This window comes from Balaenoptera musculus, chromosome 4 (assembly GCF_009873245.2).
Source record: "Balaenoptera musculus isolate JJ_BM4_2016_0621 chromosome 4, mBalMus1.pri.v3, whole genome shotgun sequence".
NCBI classification, from domain to species: domain Eukaryota; kingdom Metazoa; phylum Chordata; class Mammalia; order Artiodactyla; family Balaenopteridae; genus Balaenoptera; species Balaenoptera musculus.
Window position 1 is genome coordinate 45,670,393 of NC_045788.1, and position 26,372 is coordinate 45,696,764.

Here is a 26,372-nt window from a genome sequence, read left to right on the forward strand (position 1 = left end):
CAGTAGAAGTACTAAGAGAACAGTAACAATTACAGAGGCGTCACGCTCTTAATTTTAAGATATTTCTTCTGAAAAATTTTATTCTGTTACTATGATTGGCTTCCTTGATTACTTATTGTTCACTTATGTTAATCACTTTTAACAAATGGCATTTTTATGCTAAAAGACATAGAAATGGCTATAGGTTCTCTTCACCATCATTTTCTATCCTGTCAGTAGATGATGTGTGTGAATGCCAGTATAATTTTTTGATGCTGTGAAAAAAGTATCCAAGATCGATTTACACTAAACAAACATCAGTCTTGTGTAAGGGGTTTCTACCCAGAATCTCAGAATTTAGAATCTTGGAATACTACTCAGAAGAAGGGGTTCAACCCCGAGATATGACTATGCTGTGGTGATAGCATAACCAACCTGTAGTGATGTTCTTCTGATAGGTCAACAAACTCCTTAATGGGAAAGTGTCCTAAAATGTCACAAAGGGACATCCATAAAACTATCCTCCCATGTCGTCTTCTGCTCTTTTTTAAGCCCTTGCATTATAAAATTACGTAAAACCTTGAACACCTACCAACCCCAAGATCCACTACCACTCAAGACTAGCAAAACACTTCCAAATGTGTTATTTTCTTTGGCTACCACAACAGTCCTTCAAACTGACTATGTTTGAATTAGTCAGGGTTCTCCAGATAAACAGAACCAATTGTGATGGCTAGCAAATTCAAAATCTATAGGGCAGGCCGGCAGGCTGGAGGCCAGGGAAGAGCTGATGTTGCAGCTTGAACCTGAAGTCAGTCTGAAGGCAGAATTCTCTCTTCCTTAGAGGACCTCAGTCTTCTTTCTCTTAAGACTTTCAAACGATTGGATGAGACCCACACACACTATGGATGGTAACCTGCTTTACTCAAAATCTATTGATTTAAATGTTAATCATCTAAAAATTACCTTCATAGAAACATCTAAAGTAAAGTGTGACCAAATATCTGAGTACCTTAGCCTGGCCAAGTTGACACAAAAAATTAACCATTACACTGACCCTCCCCAAATAAGATACTTAGGGGATCTTTTCTGTGTTTTTACTAGAACAGAGAATGGCAAGTATTATGTCCACTTTATTTTAGGTCCCCTTTTTCTCTTCCAGCAGAAACTTTTGATGTTACCAGAACATCTATAAATGTCAAAAACACCAATAGAAAAAAAAAAAAAAAAAGCCATAATCACCAAAGTAAAAAAATGGATTCCAGGCTCAATAAATGATACTGCCAAGTATAACTTGGCCATCAGATGTACATTGATGACATAATTATTTAAAATGTAATTTAACAATTAGTGTTACTTTAAAGATAATCATGTACTAATTTATATAATATTATACATCAAATGTACTTCAATAAAAATAAATTAATTAATTAATTTAAAAAAGATAATCATGTACCATCTTATGATAAGTTCTTAGAGACATAGTTATAACTTACTTTTTATCAATTTCCTTTCTTTTAAATTTGATTTTATTTATTTTTTTATACAGCAGGTTCTTATTAGTTATCTATTTTATACATATTAGTGTATATATGTCAACCCCAATCTCCCAATTCATCACACCACCACCACACCCTGCCACTTACTTTTTAAATTTCACTAAATTTTACTAATATGATCTGCAATATAGATTAGTATTTGACATACAATATACCATTTGGAAGAAAAAGCCCTTAAACTTGTAATTTCACTAACTTATATTAGTCTGCAAACCTTGAAGTATCAGAGACAATAATCAAAATCTCCAGCACCTGGACACATAATCACTTGATTACTTTTTTCAGTTGTTTGCTTTATTCTGGGTACAAAATGGAAAAAGTAATGGACAAATGATCATTAGGTACTCTTTGACCATGGGAGTGTAATGACATGTTGCTCGTCAAGAAAATCTTCTTCCTCCTCATCCGTACTGCTTTCAGAAACTGTCAGCAAGGACTGGATTTCAGTATCTTTTTCAGAAGAGCTGGAAATACATTAAAAGATCAATACACAATATACAGAACCAGGCTTCAACTCTCCATTTATCTTCTGATCAATACTACACACGCTGAAGTCATCGGAGGCAGGCAGACGTGAGGGGGCTGTCTTAGACTGAGACCATAATTTTCAATGTGCCCAATACACCAAGCCTCCTTGTAGTGAGAGATCCCCATCATTCTCCCTCTCCCAAGAAATAAAGCCACAGTGGAACCAAGGAGAGAAGATTTTATGGTCTCTTGTTGTGTCGTTCATTGATGGTTCAGAAGGTATTTCACAAACTTACAGAGCCTCCGGGTCATCTTTAAGAACACTCATCATTACATGGGCTCTTTAACAGAATCCCAGTGAACAGACTGCCAGATAAATCATCTCTTTTGTGTACAGTAAATTAGGACTATGTGGATAGCCAGTCAAGATATGGCAAAGCCAAAATTAAGAACAGCAATTATATAGTTATTTTATTTTGTTGCATTTTATGGTGGAAAGGAACTCGTGGAAACTCTAGTGTGTTGCTGTCTGAGATTTGGGGAAAGACGTAGAATGGGGGAAAAGAGAGGAGCCTGCATAGTTCAGATATTTTGCTCCAAGTTATCTAGAATTTCAGCCAATGTATGCTACTAAATAATATACAATAGTTCACCCTGTGACAGATAGAACTCTTCTTTGGATTTTATGCCCAACACAGGCTAAACCAGCATTTCCTAAACTCTTGTCGGTGGACCAGTTCATATCTAACTGTGATTAAAAAAAAAAAAGTTTTCACTGGTCTGAGAAAAGAAGGACAAGGTAATAACTTTTTCATGAAATTTTTAATTTTAAAGAAATGTGCTTTATTCTACTAGTATATTCTCCTTATATTTAGTACAAATGTCTTTCCTTTTATGAAATGATGGTGAGAGCATGAAGTTGGTTTAGTTACTTTGTTCTTAATGACTTTTTTAGGGAAAAAATAGCAACTTTGGGCTTCCCTGATGGCGCAGTGGTTGAGAATCTGCCTGCTGATGCAGGGGACACGGGTTCGAGCCCTGGTCTGGGAAGATCCCACATGCTGCGGAGCAACTAGGCCCGTGAGCCACAACTACTGAGCCTGTGTGTCTGGAGCCTGTGCTCCGCAACAAGAGAGGCCGCGATAGTGAGAGGCCCGCGCACCGCGATGAAGAGTGGACCCCGCTTGCCGCAACTAGAGAAAGCCCTTGCACAGAAACGAAGACCCAACACAGCCAAAAATAAATAAATAAATAAATAAATAATTTTTTTAAAAAATAGCAACTTTATATTGATCCCTTTAAAAAAAATATTCGTGGTGTCAGAAATGCAAAAATCCTCGGACCACAGCTAAATGATTTCCTCCTTCAGAAAGACAGAGTAATGGACTCTTGATTCCCTTTTAGTGCAATATTAGACTTCAACGAATCAAAGGAATTTACAATTCAAGGGACTTTTATTTTACATTTATCTCAGTCTTTTTAGAAGAATCCCTCTTCCTTTTTCAGGGAATTCCAGTATGTCAATAGTAGCCTGACATGATAGACTACTTTTCTGAAGATTTATTAGTATAACCCATGTTCCTTATAAACAGATCACCATCTCTAAATAAATGTTCTTATCTTATGTAAGGAAACAATGAAGTTATACAGATTAAAATATGCTATCATTAATGATCTAGACTTGATTTCAAGGAGACTTCTCAATATTCTGTTCTATACATTGAGTAAGAGGCTATTAATGCAAAGTGTTGAAATTTAGTAAGTTAATGAATGCAAGCAAGGCAATTGTTTTTCAGTATAAGAAGAAATGCTGAAGGATTATTAAATTCCAAATGTTTTTTCATTTTCCTGACACACATTGTGCAGCAGAGAATTATCTCTTCACGTTAAAGTAACAACTTCATAAGCTTCCACTAAATCCTGATAATAGGTCAGCAAAGGACCTGAACATTTTACAAAGAGTGGCCATATAAAGTACACACATGAGGACAATCTTTCTTTTTGTAGTAAAGATAACTAGTTGGGGCTTGTCAAAAATTTTACTATGCACTGTCTGTACACATAAGCTGCAGATTTAACCTACCTCTGTTCCTCAACTCCACATGGGCCCCTTGCACGTGAGGTCTTACAGAAATTCCGGGTAGTCTGACTTATAGTCAGCGAATGGTTGTTGAAGTCTGGTAACTCTTCTGAGGTTAGGCTGTAAAGTTTTTCTGAAGGATCTGAAATATTTTATTTCATGCACTGTCAGCACATAAATTCAAGAAACAAATGTACAGCATATGGTGCTGGAAGTTTACTCAAAGTAAATTACAAGCAGTACAAAGATGGGCAGTACAGATTTTCCATCATCTCAATTTTTTAGTGCTGGAGGGGTGGGCTGACTGTGAGGTACGTTTGATCTGAGATTCCAAATAAGGGCATGGGTATCAAGTCACTTTAATCACACTGATTTATTTTTAGCAAATTCCCCAATTTTCTTCAGCTTTGTTGAGATACAATTCACATGTAACACTGTGTAAGTTTAAGGTGTACAATGTGTTGATTAGAGACACATATATTGTAAAATGATTACCACCGTAGTGTTAGTTTATACCTCCATTATTCCACATAACTACCATTTCTTTTTTGTGGTGAGAACATTTAAGATCTTCTCTCCTAGCAACTTTCAAGTATACAATACAGTAATACTAACTATAATTACTATGCTGTACATTAGATCCCCAGAAGTTATTCATCTTATAACTTATTCATCTTATAAGTTTATCCTGTTTGACTAACATCTCCCCATTTCTCCCACTCTCCTCTCCCGGTAACCACCACTTTTCTCTGTTTCTATGATTTTGGTTTTTTCAGAGTCCACATAGAAGTGATATTTGATTAGTATTTGTATAGTGTAGTATAGACAGTATTTGTCTTCCTCTATCTGACTTACTTTACCCAGCCACATTGATTTTTTAATATACAAATTTTGATTGTTTGATATTTTAAGTGTCAAATGCCCTGAAAATTCCCAAAATTCCAAAGAAAATCAAGCGAGCCTCTTTAAAGTTACAATACTGGGCAACTCCTAAACTTGCCTGAATGTTAAATACTTTACTATATATTTTTATCTTCTAAGAATTAGAAGCTTTGCCCACACACAGTCTGAGGCAATGGTTAGTCTTGAAAGCTACCCTTTCTTTTTAGACTTCCTTGCTTTGTTTGGGTAGATAATAGCCACGTGTATGTGAAAGGGTTGAAGCCTTAATTCTTTTTCCTTTCCATGAAGCTGGCCGGTGATTCAGCCTGAGTAAGGACAAATAGTGCAAGCTAAATAAGCAAATGTATAAGCAAACACATCTTTACATGAACTACCCAAAAGTCAAGTATAGAAATAAATACAATTGCTATGTTAGGTCATAATGCCCTCGTTTTGTCATTGATAAAGTTGTAAGAGCCATCTAACTTATACATGAGGTTATGTTATGGAGACTTTTAAAACTGTTAAAACTACAGGCTGCTGTTCCTCCCTTCACTCTTATGAAAGCGCCAAGATCAGAAGGACCAAACACCAAACTGCAAGTATTAATACACTTGACAAAAGATACTTTTGTGGTGGGGGGCTGGTTAGAAATAACTTGAAGTTTTTAAGCAAGCAGAGCTTCCCCTACAGAAGGTAACTTAGATTATTCCTCCCGCAAGATAGAGCTCAATACATTTACGACTGGAAGTGTCCTTAAAATCCCAGTGACTTCTTAATTACGATACATGGAGAAATTCAGTAGGCTGAGGGATAAGGCTCCCACCACCACCCCAAAGCAAGCAGGACAGCTTTCCCTGGTCTCGTTTATGTTTGGGAACTCTCTATAAGATTAATTTTGAGAAAAACAAAAGATTCCTCAGCTAAAATTTTTGTCCCATCCCCACTTGCTGGAGATTAGGAAATTGATGGCCCACCGGGGATTGATAACTTATTCAAAGTCATGCAACTACATAACAGAAGAACTGGAACTCAACCTAAGCTCTTTTAGCTCACCGAAACAATAAATCACTATGTTCCAGAATCTAATTCTTTAGCATTAGGCTACTATCTTCTCTCCTGTTTTTCCACAAGATGAAAGAAAACAGGCAGGCAAGGTCCCTTCACATACCCCGGTGATAGAGAATGTTACCCGTGGGAAAGCAGTCAATTCAGAATTTGGAATTGGTAGAACCACAGTGCTAAAACCCAGTGGTGATACTTAGATCTAAGGAATCCCACCAGGAGAGATATTCAACCTCTGTTAGGCATTTGAGTCCTAACTGAATGAGTGCAGAGCTAATCCAAATTGTGCAAATAGGATGAGACTATTTTTGTATAATTATTCATTCTCAAAATTATATTTCAGAATACCTTGTGAAGTTAGCAGGAACAAAGGTGACATCACTTGACTTTCAAGGCAGAGAAAAATAAAACTGCTAACAAAAACCCTACTGCAGGTTAGCGTTAAAACATAAGAGGTCAACCGTACAAAAACCTAAGTCTTCTGATTTTTCTCATACAGGACCAAGTAAGACTGCATTGATGTTTACATTGGAGATTTTACTTTAAAACTGTCAAGTCAGCTGATTGTTGAGGAGTGGACTGAAGTTAAATCTTTTCTATCCCTGGAGTAAGAGTGTATGTTCTCTGATCACTGAAGAATCTCTTAAATGCAATAATAAAGAATGGCCAAGGAGGAAAACTGACTAAATACAAAGTTCTACAGTGTATTTCTAAAACTCAAGTCATTTAAAACATGTACATAAAACTTTATTCTATGGGGAAATAAACACATATGAATATGGGGATATATGTATACGTATAGCTGATTCACTTTGTTATACAGCAGAAACTAACACACCATTGTAAAGCAATTATACTCCAATAAAGCTGTTAAAAAAAAAAAAAAAGAAATGAAGTAAAGAAGAAAGGCAGGACCAAAGAAACAGGTTAAAAACTTCAAAGAACAAAAACAAAGCAGACAGGCTATTTCCCAATAAGGAATTCACCACCAACAACAAAATCAAGAACTAGATACATACAAAGGACACCCCAATGTTCGGGAGGTGTGACAACCAGGACCCTCGCCCTGTAACCTGTGAGCCCGTGCCCAGCCCGCCAGCGTCTTCCTCATCACCCACTGTCTTGCCTTCTTTATCCTCCATCCCTTCTTTCCTTTGCCTTCACTCTGCCCACACCCTCTCCCTCTCAAGTGATCACAATAGTGATTTGAAGGAAGGATTTCACACTGTTTAAGTGGCACTGTGGTCTGGTGGTAAGACAAAGGAATGTGGGGCAGACTTGCCTGGCTTTGTGCCTGGGGGCTTCTGAGCACCCAGGGGAGGCAGTTACTGTGCCATCCAGAGCCCAAGTTACTGTAGCCACACAGGGGGAACGAAAAGCAGCACCGGCCCCATCAACCTCACGGGGTAGCTGTGAAGATCAAATGGAGCAACATTTCATGGCAGACTAAACAGTGATTATTACTACTCATTGAATGGTTTCATATTCTTTACATCAGAATGTATTTAATATGTCGACTTTCACTTTTAGGTGTCACTCAATTTTTTTTCCCTGAAATTCAGATGCCCTAAAGCAAACAGATTGCCATTCTAACCCAACTCAACCTGACTGTCTTTACAAGGGTTATCTAGTTAATTAGCTAACTATAAATCCTGATTAGCCCTTTTATAGTTTAATATCTTACTTGCTGGTCAACCTGCTAATTACTCAGGAAACTACTGCCTCACTCTTTTACTTCACAGGCAGTGTGGCTACATCCGCTAGTATCAGGTAGATTTTTATTCTTTCTTGTTTAAGAAAAAGTCTTTTCCTCTCTTTAATTACTTGGCTCAGTACCTTTGGGCTCCTACAAGCATAAGATTGCCATGGAAATGTAAGGACCACAAAAACTCTTAAACCACAAATCAGAATGAGTTTAAAACAAATGAATCATTTTTAACTATTGAAGAGATGAATGCTTTACTGTGTATTATTACTGATACTTTCTCGTAATGCATATCTTCTGATATTTCCAAATTCTTCAGGCTATAACAATATCCAAAAACTGAAAAAGTGCCTTGGTAAGTAAATGATACTGATATGTTGAGTTCATTAAGGGGGTGACTATAGTGTTATTTACAAAGATATTTGTGGAGGGAGTAAAAATACAGCCTGAACTATAGCTAACTATAATCCTCAAAGTGCCCAGAAAAAAACATAGTTCTAGAACGGAAACAGCTTTTATATGTTTTTGACTAAAAATTGGACTTGTCAAGTGCACCATACCTTACTGTATGTCAAAAGCGCCACCCATTGGTTTCTTATATAATTTAATAGTGTTTTCAGGACAGACTATGTGCTGGGCACTTAAATGTTAAAATGTATGTGTGTGTGCATGTGTGTGTGTGGAGAGAGAAAATTTTTATAAGTATAATATTTAATATATACCTGTAGTGAAATTCAGTCATTGAACAATTTTATGATAGGGCCTATTATCATACTCATCTTTCATACCTGGAAACTGATGCAGCGTGAGTTTAAGAAAGTAATTTGCCCAATGTCAAGAAGCTAGGAATTGGTGGTTCTAAGTTTCAGAGCTGGACCCCTGGCCCCAGAGCCTGATTCTCAACCACCCTGCCTTGCTGCCCCTTGTCTCCTGATTCAGCAGGAAGTTGTATCTGCAACCTGCATACACGTGCGCACAAACACACACACACACACACACACGTGCGCACGCACATGCACATTCCTAGCCCCCTGCCGGCCCCACCTCCTTTTGAAATGGCTCTACTGTCAGCTTCATCAATCAGAGTCAAAGGAGAAACTACTCAATGTATTATAGTTATTTTCTGTCTTTTCTTCTCCAGGCTCCTTGGCTCTTTTCCTAGAGCTTAGAGGAAGTGGATGTATCTATCCTAGAGCTAACAGAAAACAAGTCAGAAGGTTTGCTGCTCACAAAAAGGCAGGTTTCATAGGGATGCGAACTTATTTATATTTGCTTAAGAGTTCAGTTGTGTAGCTGTGTTTGTGTGAGACCAGACCTCATGAAGTTTTTCCGGAATGCACCATGAGGAGTGACATGTAGGCGGAATTTTTCTGCCCAGTGATGCTGAACAGAACACAAAAGCCTGTGCTGAATCAGTGAATTTTCTAGAATAAGGCCTGATTGCACCACAGCATCTGTCCCCTCACTGACTGTTGGGATGATTCAGCTGATGTGCTGTCCTCTTCCTTCCTCAGCTCCAGGTGAGTGTCTCCAAAGCTGTGCACTCATCCAAGGCCAATCTTCTCAAATAGAAAGAGAGCTGTTCCTGCGTAGAGTGTGTATAAGTGATTGCATTCTGCTCCTGAACTATCAGAAAGCCCTGGCAGTTCACAGGCTACATAGTGGGTGCTTGCTTTTATATATGAAAAGTTATGTATTCTAGTGAAAATATTGGTGTTGGAGTACGAGGAAATGAGTGACACGGAGGAAAAGTGAAGCATGTAAGGACAAACCTGACAGAGGAAATGGAAAAGCTGAGAGGTTAGAAACAAAAAAAGACTACTGTTTATAAAATATTTCATTTGTAAATAATGGGACTTATCAACTTATCAAAGTAAAAAACCTTCACCTTCTGATTTAAAATTGTACGATTATCCTTTTGATCCAGTTCAGACCTGACATGCTTCATTTTAGAATTGGCTTCTAATGTGAGAATTACCTCCAAGGATATTTCCATTTGATTTTTAGTAATGTGGAGTCAGGCAAATGAATGACAGGTAAAGATGGATCACAATCTCTCCTCCCCCAATCCCTAATGAAATGAATGGAAAAAAGCAGAAAAATAAAAAATCATAAATAGAACCAAAGAAAGACGTACAAGTTCACATAACAGACTTTGACAAGGGACAAGCAAAGGAATAAACAGAAGATTCATTAAGCTATAGCTGGGGGCTACTGCTCTCCACCCCCTCCCCTCCCCACCCAGTACGCACACAAACTAGTAACAGGAAAAGGAGAGTCATCTAAGGTGCTGACAAGTCTCACCAATACCACACGGATTTAGAGAAAAGTGGGTGAAGGGGAAGTAAGGAGAAAACATTTTAAATATTTTTAAGCCCTAAACATCCACCAGAAGATCTCAGCAGAGGCAAGAAAATTGCAAACTTGCAGGCGTCCCCCCCCAGGGACAGAACACACTTGAAATCAGGTCCAGTAAAGTTTGGTGTTTAATAAAATCCATAAAAAAAGACAAAAGAGCCCAGATCCTCCAACAAAAGAGGTTAAACTCCCCAGTCCTTCATGTATCCTTCCTGTGCCTTTGAGCCAGCAGGATACAGAAAAGAGTGCAACAGCCAACCCCCAAATAGTAGCTCCAAAGAGAAGATTAACACATCTCAGTACAGGTGGAGAGAGTTTCAGGGAGAATGCGGTCTCACTATATCAGAAAAGACAGAAGATATGAGCAAAGCCACCCACAGTGCATGTGAGCAAGTAAGATACATGGAACTGACGGCAACTAGTTATGCAAACAAACTGGAATCCAAGAATCCATAGCACACAAAGAATGATTAAATGAAAGACCAACCTGGTAGATAACAGATCAAGACCATAACAAAATTCCCCCATAAGTCCTTGGGCTACAGAAGAAATAATGAAAATGACATTTTTAAAAAGAATAAAACTAATATCAAAGATCAAACAACAACATGTAAGACATCAAAAAGGAAAATAAATTAAATGATCACTTGTTCCTGGACTGGATCTTGTACCAGAAAAAAACAAGCTATAATGAACATCACTGAGACAATTTAAAAAAATTAGATACACACTATGGATTAGAGAATTATAGTGTATCATTGTTAAATTTCCTGATTTTGATCATTGTACCGTGGTTATATAAGAAAATGCTGTTGTTCGTGGAAAATACACTGAAGTATTTTTTGGAAAAGGGTCATGATGTTTATAACTTCTTCTCAAATGGTTCAGAAAAAGTGTTGTGTTTGTGTTTGTGTGTGTGTGTGTACATATATGCAAATGAGGTAAAAGACAAACAGATGGTGAACTGGGTAAAGTGTATATGGGAGTTCCTTGTACTATTCTTGCGTTCTTGCAAATTATCTGTAAATCTGAAATTATATCAAAGTAAAAATTACCAAAAAAACATCAAAGCAATACCTGTAAAGGGCTAATTTATTAAGTCAATCAATAAAGAAAGGACTAAAACCAGCTGAAAATTGAAATTCTGACATAGAAGATGTCAGTAAATGCAAAGGAAGATAAAAACAGGTTAAAACAGTTGAAGAAAATGTAAGAAGATCCAACATAAACAAAACAGGTCTCAGCAGGAGAAAGCCAAATGGAACAGAAAAGCAACTCAAATATACAATAGCAGACAATTTCTCTGAAAATAAGCAGGAATTTAAGCGTTTTAAGAATGCTGAATTACTGACACCGAAACATAATCCTGGTCCGGTAACTGAATTTCAAAGATTAAGAAAAAAATTCTTCTAACATCCAGTCAGGAAAGAAGCAAGTCACATGCAAGAGAGAGGGTGAAGTAAAAAATCGGAGACCTCAGACTATTTCACAGCAAATTCAGACCCAGGAGACAATGAATCAGTATGTTCAAGGTTGAAGAGAAAAGTGACCCAAGGAAATTACCCGCAGTCAATTTGCCATTCAAATACAAAGGTAGCAGACATTCTCAAACATGGCAGGACCTCAGTAATAGAGTTACCATGAGCTCTACCTGAGGGGAAGAAAAGTATTTGACAATTAAATTCAACCAAACAAAAGTTAACTGGAAAAACCACGCCAAAGGACTAACTAGCACCATATCCAGGGACAGAAGACACTGGAGAAATGTCTACTGAGTGCAGAGGAAAAAAAACTGTGATCCACTCAATTAATCTAGCTAACTTGCCAATTGACCATAAAGATAAAACTCAGACATTCTCCAGAATGCCACAATCAAAACTTCTAGAAATGAATCAAAATAAAAGGTTCAAAATTGGGAAGTCTTATAAAAATGCAGAATCTCAGGCCCCATCCCAGACATAAGAATCAGAATCTGCATTTTAACAAGACCCCTGGGGGGATCTGTGTACACATTGAAACTTGAGAAACACTGCTTCAAAAGATCGAACAGCTCACTTCTCAAAGTGTGTTGGGCAATGGCTTTTATAAAGCAACAGAGATTAGCCACTCACTGAGTTTGTAGGAAGGAGAAAAAAAAATTTTGTTCTGTCCGCATGAAGGATGAAGGTCCTTAAGCCACAATTTAACCGTGTATTATGTGAGCTAAGGGGACTATCTCTGATATGGCTGGGCACCCACACGTTTTATAACATTTTCAGGGTGACATTGGGGGTTAGTCAAGAAAACAGACACAAAGGTTGATGGTTAAAAGAGAAGGGAAAGGCTTGTTTTCTTGGAGCATGATATGAAGAATCATGTGGAAGGCAGAGTTAATGTTGTCTACGGTGAAAAAATAGCATTACCTGCAGGATTTCTCAGTGCGTTTAATTCTTTTTCCAAACTGTCTAAGGTTTGTTGATCAGCAGTGTCGTCTAAGAAAGGCTCATCATGGTCAGTATCATCAATATATTCAATTTCTGAAATTTCAGAAGCAGCGCTAGAGAGTGATCGAGCAGCTGTATTTCTTGACCGGGGATGAGAAGAGGAAAGGCGGCTGGAACTTCTTTTCACACAGTTGCAAAGTGGTAAATTTGCTGTTGAAGGTCTCTGTGATGTCCAGCCTAAAATAAAAAATAAAAAAATTTTAAATCAACTGTTTTTAAAATTCTGAATGAGTGCTTAAAGATACAAAATACCAGTTCCCTGAACTTAGAACAGTTAAATTCATGCAACAGAGTTTATGAGAAAATGAACTTTAGATTATCATCCATTTTGGTTTACCTCAATTTGTGAATCCCAAATTACTTTCCCTATGTCATAAAGAACACTTCTGGGTTATTCTTCCCTAATTTTTTATAGAGATTCAGAGAAAGGCAAGCTAATTTTAATATTAACTAAAACAAAACATCTGTAAACCCAGTCAATTCCACAACAATTCAACACCCCCAATCTTATCATCTACCCCATAGCCAGCCACTGTGCCATGTATCTTAAATTCTAGGACAATGCCACACTGTGCCTTGTAAGAGGATAGGATAAACATGGTACCACTTCCTAGTGAACCAATTTTATTTGATGGTGTGTAACATTCTTCTATTAAAACAGATATGGAGACAAAATAGACCAGTATGCAAAATCTTTTAGAAAAACACAGGCCTTAAAGAAATTGAGAGCACATCTCTAATTTTGCTAAATATGAGTTCACCCTCAGCCACTTTATAGGGCGCTTCAGTGGAAAAGTTCCAGAAGCACAGATCTGAGTCAGGTTATCACTTTGTTCCAGTAGGGTAGTGAACACTTTATCTTGATCTATTTCAAAGGTTGACTTAGTTGGTTTCTTCAATATGTGTGTTTCTTTCATAGTAGGAAAACATAATCCACTCAAAACATACTAACAGAACATAACTATATATATCATTTGGTACTGCGCACAAAGTTCTTTAAAAAAGGCCAAGGGAATGAATATTCAAGGCATAAATTTGGAAATGCATAGTGCAGGTATATTTTTAATATCCTGAATCATTGTTCTGATTTAGATAAATATATATTAAATATAAATAATTTATAAGATAATCTTGCATTCCCTTAATATAAATTGCCTTTGTGTAAAATATTGGATTCTTTAAAGAAGTGCTATTGTCATTATCATAAAAGTCATGATTTGACTTAACATATGCCATATAACATTATGCCCACTCTATTGACTCAAAGGAAAATGTAAGATTTAGAAGGGTGGCTACAGGCAATTGTCATGTATTAAACGGTTAATGATTATTGAGTTTGTCTTCTATTTTTAACTTAAAAGATCTACTTTGAAGGTGGCTAGTACCCTAAGAAGAATCTTAATGCAGTATGTAATTATTTAAGCAATTAAAACTGACTAAGGTAAGTCCCAAAGGGCACCAATTTTAATGAACATTTCAGAAATCAATTTTGAAAACAATTTTTGTGGGAGTGAAATTGTGAATAAATTAAGATTCTGACCTTTTTGTGTCTATTTGTGCTCAGAGACAATTCTGAAGAAAAACAACTGACAAAAACGTGCATATGTTTTTTTAAAAATAAATGTAAATATCCCTAAGATTTATTTATTGACTAGAATTTGGAAATGATTTTACCTGTAATATGTAAGGAATCAATATTTTATTTATAGCCATCAAGAAAAGCAAACTTGCCATTCCCAAGAGTGAAGTAGTAGTAGGAACAATAATGGTGGAAGTAAAGGTCAGAGAGTATAACAGTAATTCAGCTATATAAATAGAAACTTCTAGATCTATGGAGAAAACCACACCCTTCTATTTGTATTGTGCTATGTCTCAGTTAAAATTGAAAGGAATTTAAAACTCGTTAAAATAAACAAACAAGGACACTAAGGGGGGAAATCGGCGGGGGGTGGTGGTGGTGGGATGAATTGGGAGATTGGGATTAACATGTATACACTGATGTGTATAACATGGATGACTAATAAGAACCTGCTGTATAAAAAAATAAATAAATAAATATTAAAAAATAAAAAACAAAAGAAGTTATTAGGAAGGACTGGACTTCTGCCAACACAGGCAAACATGAGGTGAGAAAAATTTAACATAATGTAGATGCCCTTCAGAAAATTCAGGAGAGTACAAACGCTTGCTGAACTCTTATAACAACATCTGGCTGCTACAGTATTAGAGGTTAACTGATCCCAGTTGAGAAAAAAAAGTACACTGGGGTTGGATCAGACTTATGCTTAGCACACAGCAAAGAGACAGACCATCTTTCTTACTGGACATATACTCAAAGTGTAATTTAAAGTACCTAAAACATAGAAAGACAGTGAGGCTTCAGGTTGATCCTTGATTTTATTTATTTTGTTCATTTAGGTATGTCATTTCTTCTAGTGCTTCCTGTATAAGCTTAGTAATGTTATTGCTAGGGTTAAGATTAGAGAACCAGTTAAGACAGGCACTAATGAAAAATGCCACGACTAAAGGGATCATCCCATATTTTTTTTAAAAGTCCAATTTGCAGATTATAAAACATAAGAAATTCCTTTTGGAAGTAACTTATGCTATCACTGGCAATGTAAATAATATTCCCATATATGTTTCAGGGACTCTTAGAAAATACATTTTTTTTAATGTATAAATTCTCAATAATTTACACAGTGGAGCAGGAATATCAAAAGACAATAATGTTTTGCGACCTTTATCCAGGGAAAAAATATTGAGCCCTTTGGTCAGAATGTTACTTGTTTATTGAAACAGTATGCAAAAAGCATGTTGCTCTGCTTATGTTTCATCCAATTCTAATGTTTTATTTAGAATAGTAATAATTACTATTGTATTAAAGACTCTTCAGTGAGTGATTAATATTTTTTATATATCGGCATTCTTATGCCCATTAATGTAACCCAAAGCATCATTTTACATTATTTTCCCAATATTTCACTGGTCTTATTAGTAATCATAGCCTATATTCTTGAGCTAATACCAAGGACAATTTCTTCTGTTATATTTACAGTATAACTGTGATCAGTGTTAATCTATAATTTCCTCAGATTACAGAGATAGGAAGTCGGAGTCTGGGAGCAGTAAGTTTGGGCAGCGGGTGGGGAGAAGCAATGGACTTCCTGCTCAACACACGTGTATTTCATAGCTATCATGTTTTTACGTTCACAAACTTAAAAATCTTACAGAAAGAGGCGTTCCTTTATATACTGGCATCAGTTCAGAACATAAGATTTCTGTAACTTGTGGCATAGTCAGGAAAATTTCATTTTTATTTCAGGCCACTATCTCTGTCCAGAAAGCCATCTCTTTCCACCTCTAACTGGGAAGTCTTAATAATGCTTTAAGATTTGGCTGAAATGTCACCTACTCTCTAACATCTTAAAATATCAACATGTTTCAATGGCAAAGCAATTATTTTACTATCTCCATTCCTAAAAGACTGCACATGCATCTACCTCTATTATAACTGATCTTATGTACTATTATTAGATACCTATCAGTCTCCAGAAGCATGTTACTCACAGTTCTTTCATAAACCTTTTATTATTAATACATATGGTACAATTTATGTATTTACATGTCTATACAGCAGTGTTCTCAAAGTATGATTTTTGGACTATCTACATCAGCATGACATGGAATTGTTGATAAAATAAATGCAAATTCCTGGACCTTATCTCAGCCTTAATGAATCAGAATCTCTAAGAGTGACACCGAAAAATCCCCATTGCAACAGGTTTCCCAGGTGATTATGCTCATGCTGACATTCCAGAGCCTTTGAATTGGACTCTAAGCTCTCGGGCTTCTGGGAAGAAGGCTTATTTTATATCACCAGCACCAGGCCTCGAGTAGGTGCTCCTTCAAATGTTTTCTATAGTAAATTATTGATTTCAACTGATCACTCTAAGTTGATACTTAAAGGCATTTGGCTACTTACACATAAAGATTTGTCTTAGTGACAAATTCTCATAGCATGCATGTGAACTTGTTTTTAATCAATATATAGTGACTTTTAAAAGTATCTTTGACTGCCTCAGAAGGAAGCAGCCAGAATATTTAAAGCTGCCCTAGACTTTGATGTGAGAATAGGTATCTAATTATAGAGCCAAAAAACATCTATCATAAATGAATGGATTTTCCACTAAAAAAAGACCTTTTAAAATCTGACAGGTTCTCAACATAAATGCATATGGAAAGAATCTAAGCTAGCCAAGTAGTTTTAATCACAGGATTTAGGGCAAGAGAGACATATAAACTTTACATATTTGGACAAAACATATGTAATTAAATTTCTAGCTTGAAGATGGCCTTCAGACAAAGGCAAACAGTCCCCTTTGTCAAGTGTTTCTCCTAAACCATGGGCTCCCGAAGATCAGGGAACGTGACTTACGCAACCATTTTCTCCCAGGGCCCGGCACGGTGCCGTCATACTCAACACGTGTATTGAATTGCCTTAATTCCTCAGTGATCTATTACAACTTCATATGAAATTCAGCACAAAGTAAACCTACTTCAGAAGGTATTTTAGGATAACAATAATGATGTAATAATACTATTGATTTTAATCATGCCAAAATTCTCTGCATACCCTCACTAGGAAAATACTGCAGTGAGCATTCAATATGTCAAAAGAGTTATCCTATAGAAAATCTTGAAATTATTTTGGCTAGAAAATAGAGTTAATGAACTGAAATCAAGATTCCAGGGCCAACATATTAAGCATCAGGTTTAAAGCAGAGGTGTCTTAACCACAGCAGCAAGTAGCAATCTTGAGGCTTTGTGTGATCATAATACGAATCAAGCAGAGGAGTATGCAAAATCTAGTATAGATATACTCTTTCCTGAAAGTGTAATGAAACCCAGCATGTACTTTATAAGCGTTGTTCAAAATATATGCCATATCCTGAGCTACATTTTAAAAATATTATTCTCTACTACATTGTTACAGAAAGGAGCTAAGACTGTAAAATTTATGTGTTTGAGAAGAATAAAGACTACTCGTGGTTTTTTGGTTTTGGAAGAAAAGTCCAGAACAGTTTAAATGAGTAAGTTTAAATTAAGTAACTGCAAAAACTAATTTTCAGGTGCCTAGTAAACTGCTAAGAGACAAACTAATAAATGAAGTGAGCCACCAATATGGCACTGCAGCCTTACAGCCAATGTTACCAGTCTCTTGCTGTGTTCTCCTTGATGACGGGTTCTGGGCTCTCTTCAGAACACCCAAGGCAACTGCATTATCAGCATAGGCACTTACGCTATGGTCTGGGATCCATTCTCTGTCTCCTAAAAATGGAAAAATGGTAAAATTATATAAAGTTGAAAAAGAGGAGACATCTATATCGTTGCTTTATTATATGTATTGCCTTACCGGATAATATTTAGCTAAATAAAAAACATTTATAACAGTGAGGTGTATATTATGAAAGAAAATCTCATAATTATACAACAAAAGGAATAAATTCTAAATTGCAAAGATGTTGCACACACACACACATACAAGTTTGAACAGAAACAAATATTTTTAAAAGTATACAGCAATATAACATAAAATATAATCATTTGTATGTGAAAAAATATATTTGAACACATAGGAAATTTAAGAATACAGGCGACACCAAGACATGGCTTTAAAAGGAAATTATGGATATGTCTCAGAAATCTCACAGGTCCTAAGATTTTAAGATGGCATTTAAGAATTATCATACAATACTTAACCGTCAATCAAGTGATTTGAAGAATTACTATTAATTTATTAAGGGCCACACTTCTAAAATACAAAAATAATCTCTCTCAGTCTCATTATAGCCATGTTTTCTGACAGTAGCCTTAAATATAAATATATGGCAACTCACACAGGGTTAATAATTCCAGCCAGAAAAGAAGAAAATGATTTATTTGTTGAACAGAATTGCCCAGTATTTCCTAAGATGTTGACAAACTGTTTTAAAAAAAGGTGTCAGAAAACTGTTAGCTTGGTCCACAGGCCGTCTGATTTTATGTCTGAATTTACCTGCACTTGTAATCCTAGTACTGGAGTAGCTGCGTTCTAAGCTATGAGAAGGAAGTAAGTTGAGTCTTTCATTTTTATCAACAACAAAGAATCTTTCAAGTCCTTGATATTGTTCAGTTATGGGCTTACTTCTGAGGGCTATTTCTTGTAATAACTAGGAAACAAAATATTCAACAAAGTTAAGTTTATTTTATCTCATCCACACAAATCAGCACGTTCATTCACTGAGCACCTACTATGTTCTTGGCATGGATTTTGCCCACATCAAGTTTAGGTTCTAGTTGTGGAGACATAAGTAATAACACAACATTTATATAGAGTAAATTCGGAAAAATGCATAAACCACAATTACAGTAATAATCTGAAAGTTGCCACAAATCTAAGGAGGACAGAAGTTCATGAAGAAAAAGTAAAGCTTTCCTTTCTCTTTCCTTTCCTTTATTTTCTTCCCTCAGTGCCTTTGCACATAAATTACTCTGGAAAATAGAGTCTCTCTCATATGCTGTGCTTTTGTACTAGTAGTATCTTTGTCTATACATAAAATAAATTCAGAGACGAAAGTAAAATACTGATGGAAACAAATCTGATCTGATCATGGTCACAGAGCAAATCCAAGTTAACAAAACATTCACCATGAATAAAATATACAAGTAGGAAACTGAGGCAAGGGTGAGCTAAGTAATTTGTGAAGTTTATACAGGTAGAAACTAGCAGACCTAGATTTTGACTATATAGATCTGGCTGATCTGAAGCCTAGGCTTACTCCACCACCCTATGAATTCATATTTTGATATGCTTTCATCCTAGGGAAGAATATAAATATGAGGTTAAAAAAGTACATGGGTCTAGTAGGAAACAGATTAGAGATGTACCAGTGAGCGCTCTGGATGGACTTAAAATACAATCAGAGTGGCTATCAGTATTAAACAGTTCCCTAATGTATCTAATGCCCAGATGCAGTCTGTTTCAAGGTGGTAATCACATAAAGAAAATTACGATAACTATTCAAATGTAGAAATCATATAAATGATATTACAAAACCAAGCTAGTGACCAATAAAGCACTTCCTTCAAAGACAAGTCCAAGTCCACCCTACTCATGACGTCGTCACTGGCTCTCCCAGACACTGATCAAAAATTCACAGGACGGTGGGGCTTCCCTGGTGGCTCAGTGGTTGAGCATCTGCCTGCCAATGCAGGGGACACGGGTTCGAGCCCTGGTCTGGGAGGATCCCACATGCCGTGGAGCAACTGGGCCCGTGGGCCACAATTGCTGAGCCTGCGTGTCTGCAGCCTGTGCTCCGCAACAAGAGAGGCTGCAGTGGTGAGAGGCCCGCGCACCGCAATGAAGGGTGGCCCCCGCTCGCCGCAACTAGAGAAGGCCCTTGCACAGAAACGAAGACCCAACACAGCCATAAATAAATAAATAAAATTAAAAAAAAAAAAAAAAAAAAAAAAAATTCACAGGACGGGCTTCCCTGGTGGCGCAGTGGTTGAGAGTCTGCCTGCCAATGCGGGGAACACAGGTTCGAGCCCTGGTCTGGGAAGATCCCACATGCCGCGGAGCAACTAGGCCCGTGAGCCACAGCTACTGAGCCTGCGCGTCTGGAGCCTGTGCTCCGCAGCAAGAGAGGCAGCGATAGTGAGAGGCCCGCGCACCGCGATGAAGAGTGGCCCCCACTTGCCGCGGCTGGGGAGGGCCCTCGCACAGAGACGAAGACCCAGCACAGCCATAAATAAATAAATAAATAAATAATTTTAAAAAAAATTCACAGGACCCCTTCAGCTCTAGTGGAGCTCATATTTGGATTAGACAATTGAAAATATAGAAGTTTCTTTTAAAGCCTAGGCTAACAGAGAACAATGAGAGTGAATTTGCTTGTTTGCCCAATGTCACCAAGTTAACTACTGGAAGTTTCAGATTCAAAACAAAGAGCCCCTGACTAGTCCATGTTCTTCCTGGCACATGCTCCTACCTCACTGCTGCTGCTCTACAACTTAGTACTCAATTCCACACCTTTATGAAGAATTCAATTTCTGGAAACTGAAGTGCAAAATGTACTGTCTTATATTCCATTTTGAAGTCAAGTAATGCCACTGCTTAAAATTGCCCCTACTGTCCACTCCTGAATTTTCTACTGGAGCATAACTGATTTCTAAATAGTTTCTGCTCAGGGGATGGTTTCTACTAGGGCAGGGGAAGAGTAAAAGCAGTTCATGTAGAGTCATTAGGGATGAAAAGAAAGTAGATTCTACCACTAAGTGTAAAGCACTGTGGTTCTATGATATAATCATTTACCACTTATTTTTTTTACAATAGTAGTATAAGAGATCAAAATTATTAGTAGTTTTTTAACATTTCAATTTTAATGATGAAATACTTTAAATATATAGATATGTACAACACATAATATAACTTTCTCACACAATATCAGTAATTTAAAAGACTTGCTTCAAATATCTATACCAAAAATATATATATATATTAGACTTTATAAGTAGAATTTATTGTATTATTGTATTGAAGTTGACATACACTATTACAATGTAAGTTTCTGACTATTATTTCATCTGAGTGTATCCATAAAAAGTTCCAATTATCTTAAATGTTTCCAAAAATGCTATCAGACTTATATATACTCTATGTATCCTTTCATATTTAAATTTTAACATCACATTTTTGAGATGTATCCACGTTAATAAAAGTAGTTATGTTTCATTCATTTTAATTGTTACATTGCTTTCCATTATGTGAATTACCACAGATTATGTATCGGTGAGTTTTGCCAAATGTCTTTTATTAGGTTACAGAAAACAATGTCCACCCCAGGGCAGAGGTCAGGCAGGCTGACACCCAGTATAAAAGAATTGGGTTCTATATGCTCAGAATTCCTCTCTTATAACACAGCACACAGCATGTGCAGGTGTCACCTAGCCCTCCGCATGATGCCCTGTGGAAACTGGAAAATCAGTCCTTGTTTGTTCTGTTTGCGGAAATTCATTCTATGATTAATTGTTTTCTTCATTGGGGGAAAGGGAGAAGCTCAGCTGCCGTGGGCGTTGATTTGGGGAATCTGTTATTGGCTAAATTGTGGGACTGTCTTCCTAGAAGGGATTAGGGTTTACTTTTGCCAGATACCTCAGGGCATCAATAGACGTGGATCAACATTAGTGTTAATTTATTGGCTTGCAGATTCCAAGTGAGAAATGTACATTCAAACTCTAAACCAAAGCTAGATTAAAGCCCAAGATTTCCATTTTTCAGATAAGATATTTATTGACTTGAGCCAGATCCCCTGCAGAAATCAGTTTCCTTTCATCTTGTTGTACCTGTGAGTATGTCTCCTTGTGTATTCCTTCAGAGACTGAGCAGACTTTTAGGGATCTAAGGTTTTTGCAGAGGTCTCAATTCTAATTTCTCACTTTGAAAAGGAAAAAGACCTGTCACTAAGTGGGCATAGAAATCCAAACCCCTAAGCAGAAGTAGCAGCAACTCAATATTCATTCTTCAACTTTTTTGGTCCCACCTTCAGTTTAGGCACCATGGAGATTCATTACAAATGACTGTAAAGTCTTGGTAAAGTGTTTGACTTCCTCAATTTCCAAATAATTTAACATTTGACTTGTCCAATTTCTAAATAACTTATTATTAATAATCATAATTACTTAAGATTTTTAGTACCTAGAACAGAGATTCAAATATAGTTTTTAAATTTGGCAATAATGCAATAATGAACTGCTTTATCTTTTTTTCTCTAAGAAGAAACAAAAACTACACCCCTATTTCTTTATTAGCCATATTCCTGAAGAATTACCTTTTCAACCTTATATTTACATTAAGCCACAAAAACTGGTTTTATCTACAAAACTGCATTGTTTTTTTCATTTTAACCAGTGACTATAGAGTAGAAAGCTAGAAAGGATTTATTACAGTAAATTATTCATAATAATGAATTTGATTTAGAAAAGTAACAGCACTCTTACTATGGTGCATGAGGTGGGTCTTAAATTATTTGTCATAGAAAATCATTCGTTACAATGGCATTTACCATATTAGAATTTGTTCTGCAAGTCATTTATATTCTTTCCCAAGTGAGTTACTCTTCAACTATAAGCTCGCACATTTTAAATTCAATAGGAAGTAACATTTAAGAATATATTGTGTCAATATGAATTTTTTATGTTTATTATACAATTTTTAATACAATAAACGTAATAGATATTTACCAGTGGTGACTCTGTAGTTTTAGAATCTTCAGAGTTTGGCCTCTCATGCAGATTGCTAAATTCCAAGAATTCCTTGTCCTCTTGAGATAATTTCCCCTTAATGGAGGCTTTTTCTAAATCTGTACTTGGCAAAGAATCCTTGCTCTCAAGTAATATGCAGGAATCGTCGTACTTTTGACTACTTTCTATATCTATGCTGTCCTCTTTGAAATTTCTCTCAAAAAAGCTGTTTTCCTCTAATTTTTCAACAGCAGGAGAGAAAGCATCAGGATTCACAATGTCACCAAAATCTGCACTTGAAGCTCCTGCTGTTGAAAACACATATTTACAAAAGTTAAATAAATAAATATAAACAAATAAATTGATTAAACTGTTCACTAACCAAAAGTTCTGTGCTATAAACCTTTATCATTAAACACTATTTTTTTTTTTTACAGAATAAGCATTTAATACTTAGTTATTATTAATGATACTCCATTTTTTTTTAATATTAATTAATTTATTTATTTAGGCTGTGTTGGGTCTTCGTTTCTGTGCGAGGGCTTTCTCCAGTTGCGGCAAGTGGGGGCCACTCTTCATCACGGTGCGCGGGCCTCTCACTATCGCGGCCTCTCCCGTTGCGGAGCACAGGCTCCAGACGCGCAGGCTCAGTAGTTGTGGCTCACGGGCCTAATTACTCCGCGGCATGTGGGATCTTCCCAGACCAGGGCTCGAACCCGTGTCCCCTGCATTGGCAGGCAGATTCTCAACCACTGCGCCACCAGGGAAGCCCAAACACTATTTTTTTAACCAATGTTTCTTTACTGAGTTCTCAGTGTTAAAATACTTTTACATGGCTTGTGTTCATAAATGATAATTATATATATATATTCAAGCCTAAATTATTTAGAGTAATGGAGGGAGACAAGATATTGTTTTGTAATGCAATCTTGAAATTGATGCAAATTTTCATTTCAGCCTGTGGTTCAATTCTCACTTTCCTACCCTCTCTCCCACTCAAGTTTTATATCAGCAATTTATGAGAAATAATACAGAGGGAACCTTATTTCCCACATTTTACCTCTTTTGCTTAGCATGACTAGTGATGAGGAGAGGGCAAAGGGAAATCTGCCAGATGAAAGAACAGCAGCATTTAGGGGCACAGAAATGTTTAAGTTGGGACACCTGCCTCTGAAAATCTACAAAATGAGCAAGATTATATTAGTCACCCACCTCATTATGTCTGCTTTTAAAAATCACTTGGTTTAGATCACTGGTTTTCAACCTGGCTGTACAATGGAATTATCTGAAGGTACTCTTTAAAACTGTCAGCGTATGGGCCTGACCCCAAACCTATTAAATCAAACACTGACAGCGGGACTTAAGCACTGTTTTTTGTTTTCTTCCCCCTCCACCAAGTTCTCCAGGTGATTATAATGTGCATCCAGGATTATGAAACATTGTTCTAGATTTTCTTAAGAATAAAACTTCTTTAAAAAGCTTTGTACCATATTGCTTTCATTATCTCACACACACACACACACACACACACACACACACACACATATATTTATCCAGACTGAAGACAGCTTCATCTGATTATCCCTTACTCTCTTTCCAATATACATGTCTTATCTCTATAAATAGACTGTGAAAATAGTAGAGGCTATGACTAAAATAGTCTCCAGTGATACAAACTCTGCCTTACAGCCCAAAGGACTTACTTGTTGCAACCAAATGTTTATACAATTCAGCAATTACACACAGTACTTAGAACTTCCACTTCCAATATCACCTCTTAAATTGCACAAGTACTGTGAGAAATGCAATAAGTTGTATGTCAGAGAAATATTTTATAGAAAAACTTTATAAAAGCTATTCAATTTAATGAAACTTTCATGGTAATGCTGTACTTTCCTACTGAACTTGAAAAGAAATTATCTGAATCTAATATTTTTGTGGAAAGATCTGCCATTCCTACGTATAAATGTCTACAACGAACCTCTACAATATTTTTGCAAGATTGTAAAATTCCATTATTAGGATTTATTGCTGCTAAAAAGGTGAGAACACAGCCTCTTAATAATGTTTAAAATGCAATGCAGAAAGTACAGATATGATTTAAGTTAGTCTCATTAGAAGCCCTTTTAAGTCATAAAAAATAGATGCCTTGGTTCAACATTCAAAAATCAATTATTCTAACCTGTCACATCAACAGGATAAAGAAGAAAAATCACAGGGTCATATCAATAGATGCAGAAAAAGCATTCAACAAAATCCAACACTCATTCATGATAAAAACTCTCAGCATACTATAAATAAAGGGGAATTTCCTCAACTTAATAAAGACTACCTAAAAAAAAAACTACAGTTAATATCATAATTAATGATAAGAAACTAAAAGCTTTATCTCTAATATCAGGAACGAGATAAAGATGTCCACTCTTACCACTTCTTTTCAACATTTTAATGGAAGCCCTAGCTAATGCAATAAGACAAGAAAAGGAAGTAAAAGGTATACAGATTGGGAAGGAAGAAATAAATCTGATTTTGTTCACAGATTAGATGATTGTCTATGTACAGATCCAAAAGAGTTGACCAAAAACTTCTGGAATTACTAAGTGATTATTGAATGGTTGCAGGATACAAGGTCAACATACAAAAGTCAATTGCTTTCCTACACACCAACATGAACAAGTGGAATTTAAAATTAATAACACAATACATTAGCACACAAAAAATTGAAATACTTAGGTATAAATCTAAAAAAATGTAAGATCTACATGAGGAAAACTAGACATCTCTGATGAAAGAAATCAAAAAACTAAATAAGTGAAGGGCTAGTTCACATTCATGGATAAGAAGACTCAATTTGTCAAGATGTCAGTTCTTCCCAATTTCATCTAAAGATTCAATGCAATTCCAATCAAAATCCCAGCAAGTTATTTTGTATATATTGACAAAGTGATTTTAAAACTTATATGGAGAGGTAAAAGACCCAGAATAGGCAACACAATATTGAAGGAAAAGAACAAAGTCAAAGGATTGACACTATACAACTTTGAAAATTATCACACAGCTATAGTAATCAAGACAAAGTGGTATTAGCAAAAATATAAAAATAGATCAATGGAACAGAATGGAGAAACCATAAACAGATTCACTTAAATATAGTCAACTGATCCTTGACAAAAGAGTAAAAGCAATACAGTGGAGAAAAGATAGTCTTTTCAACAAATGGTGTTGGAACAAGTGGACATCCACACATCCCCAAATAAATCTGGACACAGACTTTAAACTCTTCACAAAAATTAACTCAAAATGAATGATAAACCTAAATGTAAAATGCAAAACTATAAAAATCCTAGAAGATAGGAGAAAATCCAGATAATCTTGGTTATGGTAATGACATTTTAAAATACAACACAAAAGGCAGGATCGTGAAAGAAATAATTGATAAGCTGGACTTCATTAAAATTAAAAACTTCTGTTCTGTGAAAGACACTGCTAAGAGAATGAGAAGACAAGCC

At 36.2% G+C, this 26,372-nt stretch overlaps 1 protein-coding gene across 1 annotated transcript in view; it reads right to left on the minus strand.

Moving 5' to 3' along the window:
• Window positions 1-1,840: 1,840 nt before the first annotated feature.
• ZBBX (zinc finger B-box domain containing) overlaps window positions 1,841-26,372 on the minus strand; it is a 116,404-nt gene continuing 91,872 nt past the window's right edge. The window contains exons 15-20 of the mRNA XM_036850855.1: window positions 22,864-23,171; window positions 18,638-18,791; window positions 17,782-17,910; window positions 12,499-12,756; window positions 4,090-4,228; window positions 1,841-2,002 (exon numbers count right to left, since the gene is read on the minus strand). Coding sequence (XP_036706750.1) covers window positions 1,876-2,002; window positions 4,090-4,228; window positions 12,499-12,756; window positions 17,782-17,910; window positions 18,638-18,791; window positions 22,864-23,171 — 1,115 coding nt within the window. The 3' untranslated portion in view covers window positions 1,841-1,875. The remainder of the gene's footprint in view (window positions 2,003-4,089; window positions 4,229-12,498; window positions 12,757-17,781; window positions 17,911-18,637; window positions 18,792-22,863; window positions 23,172-26,372) is intronic.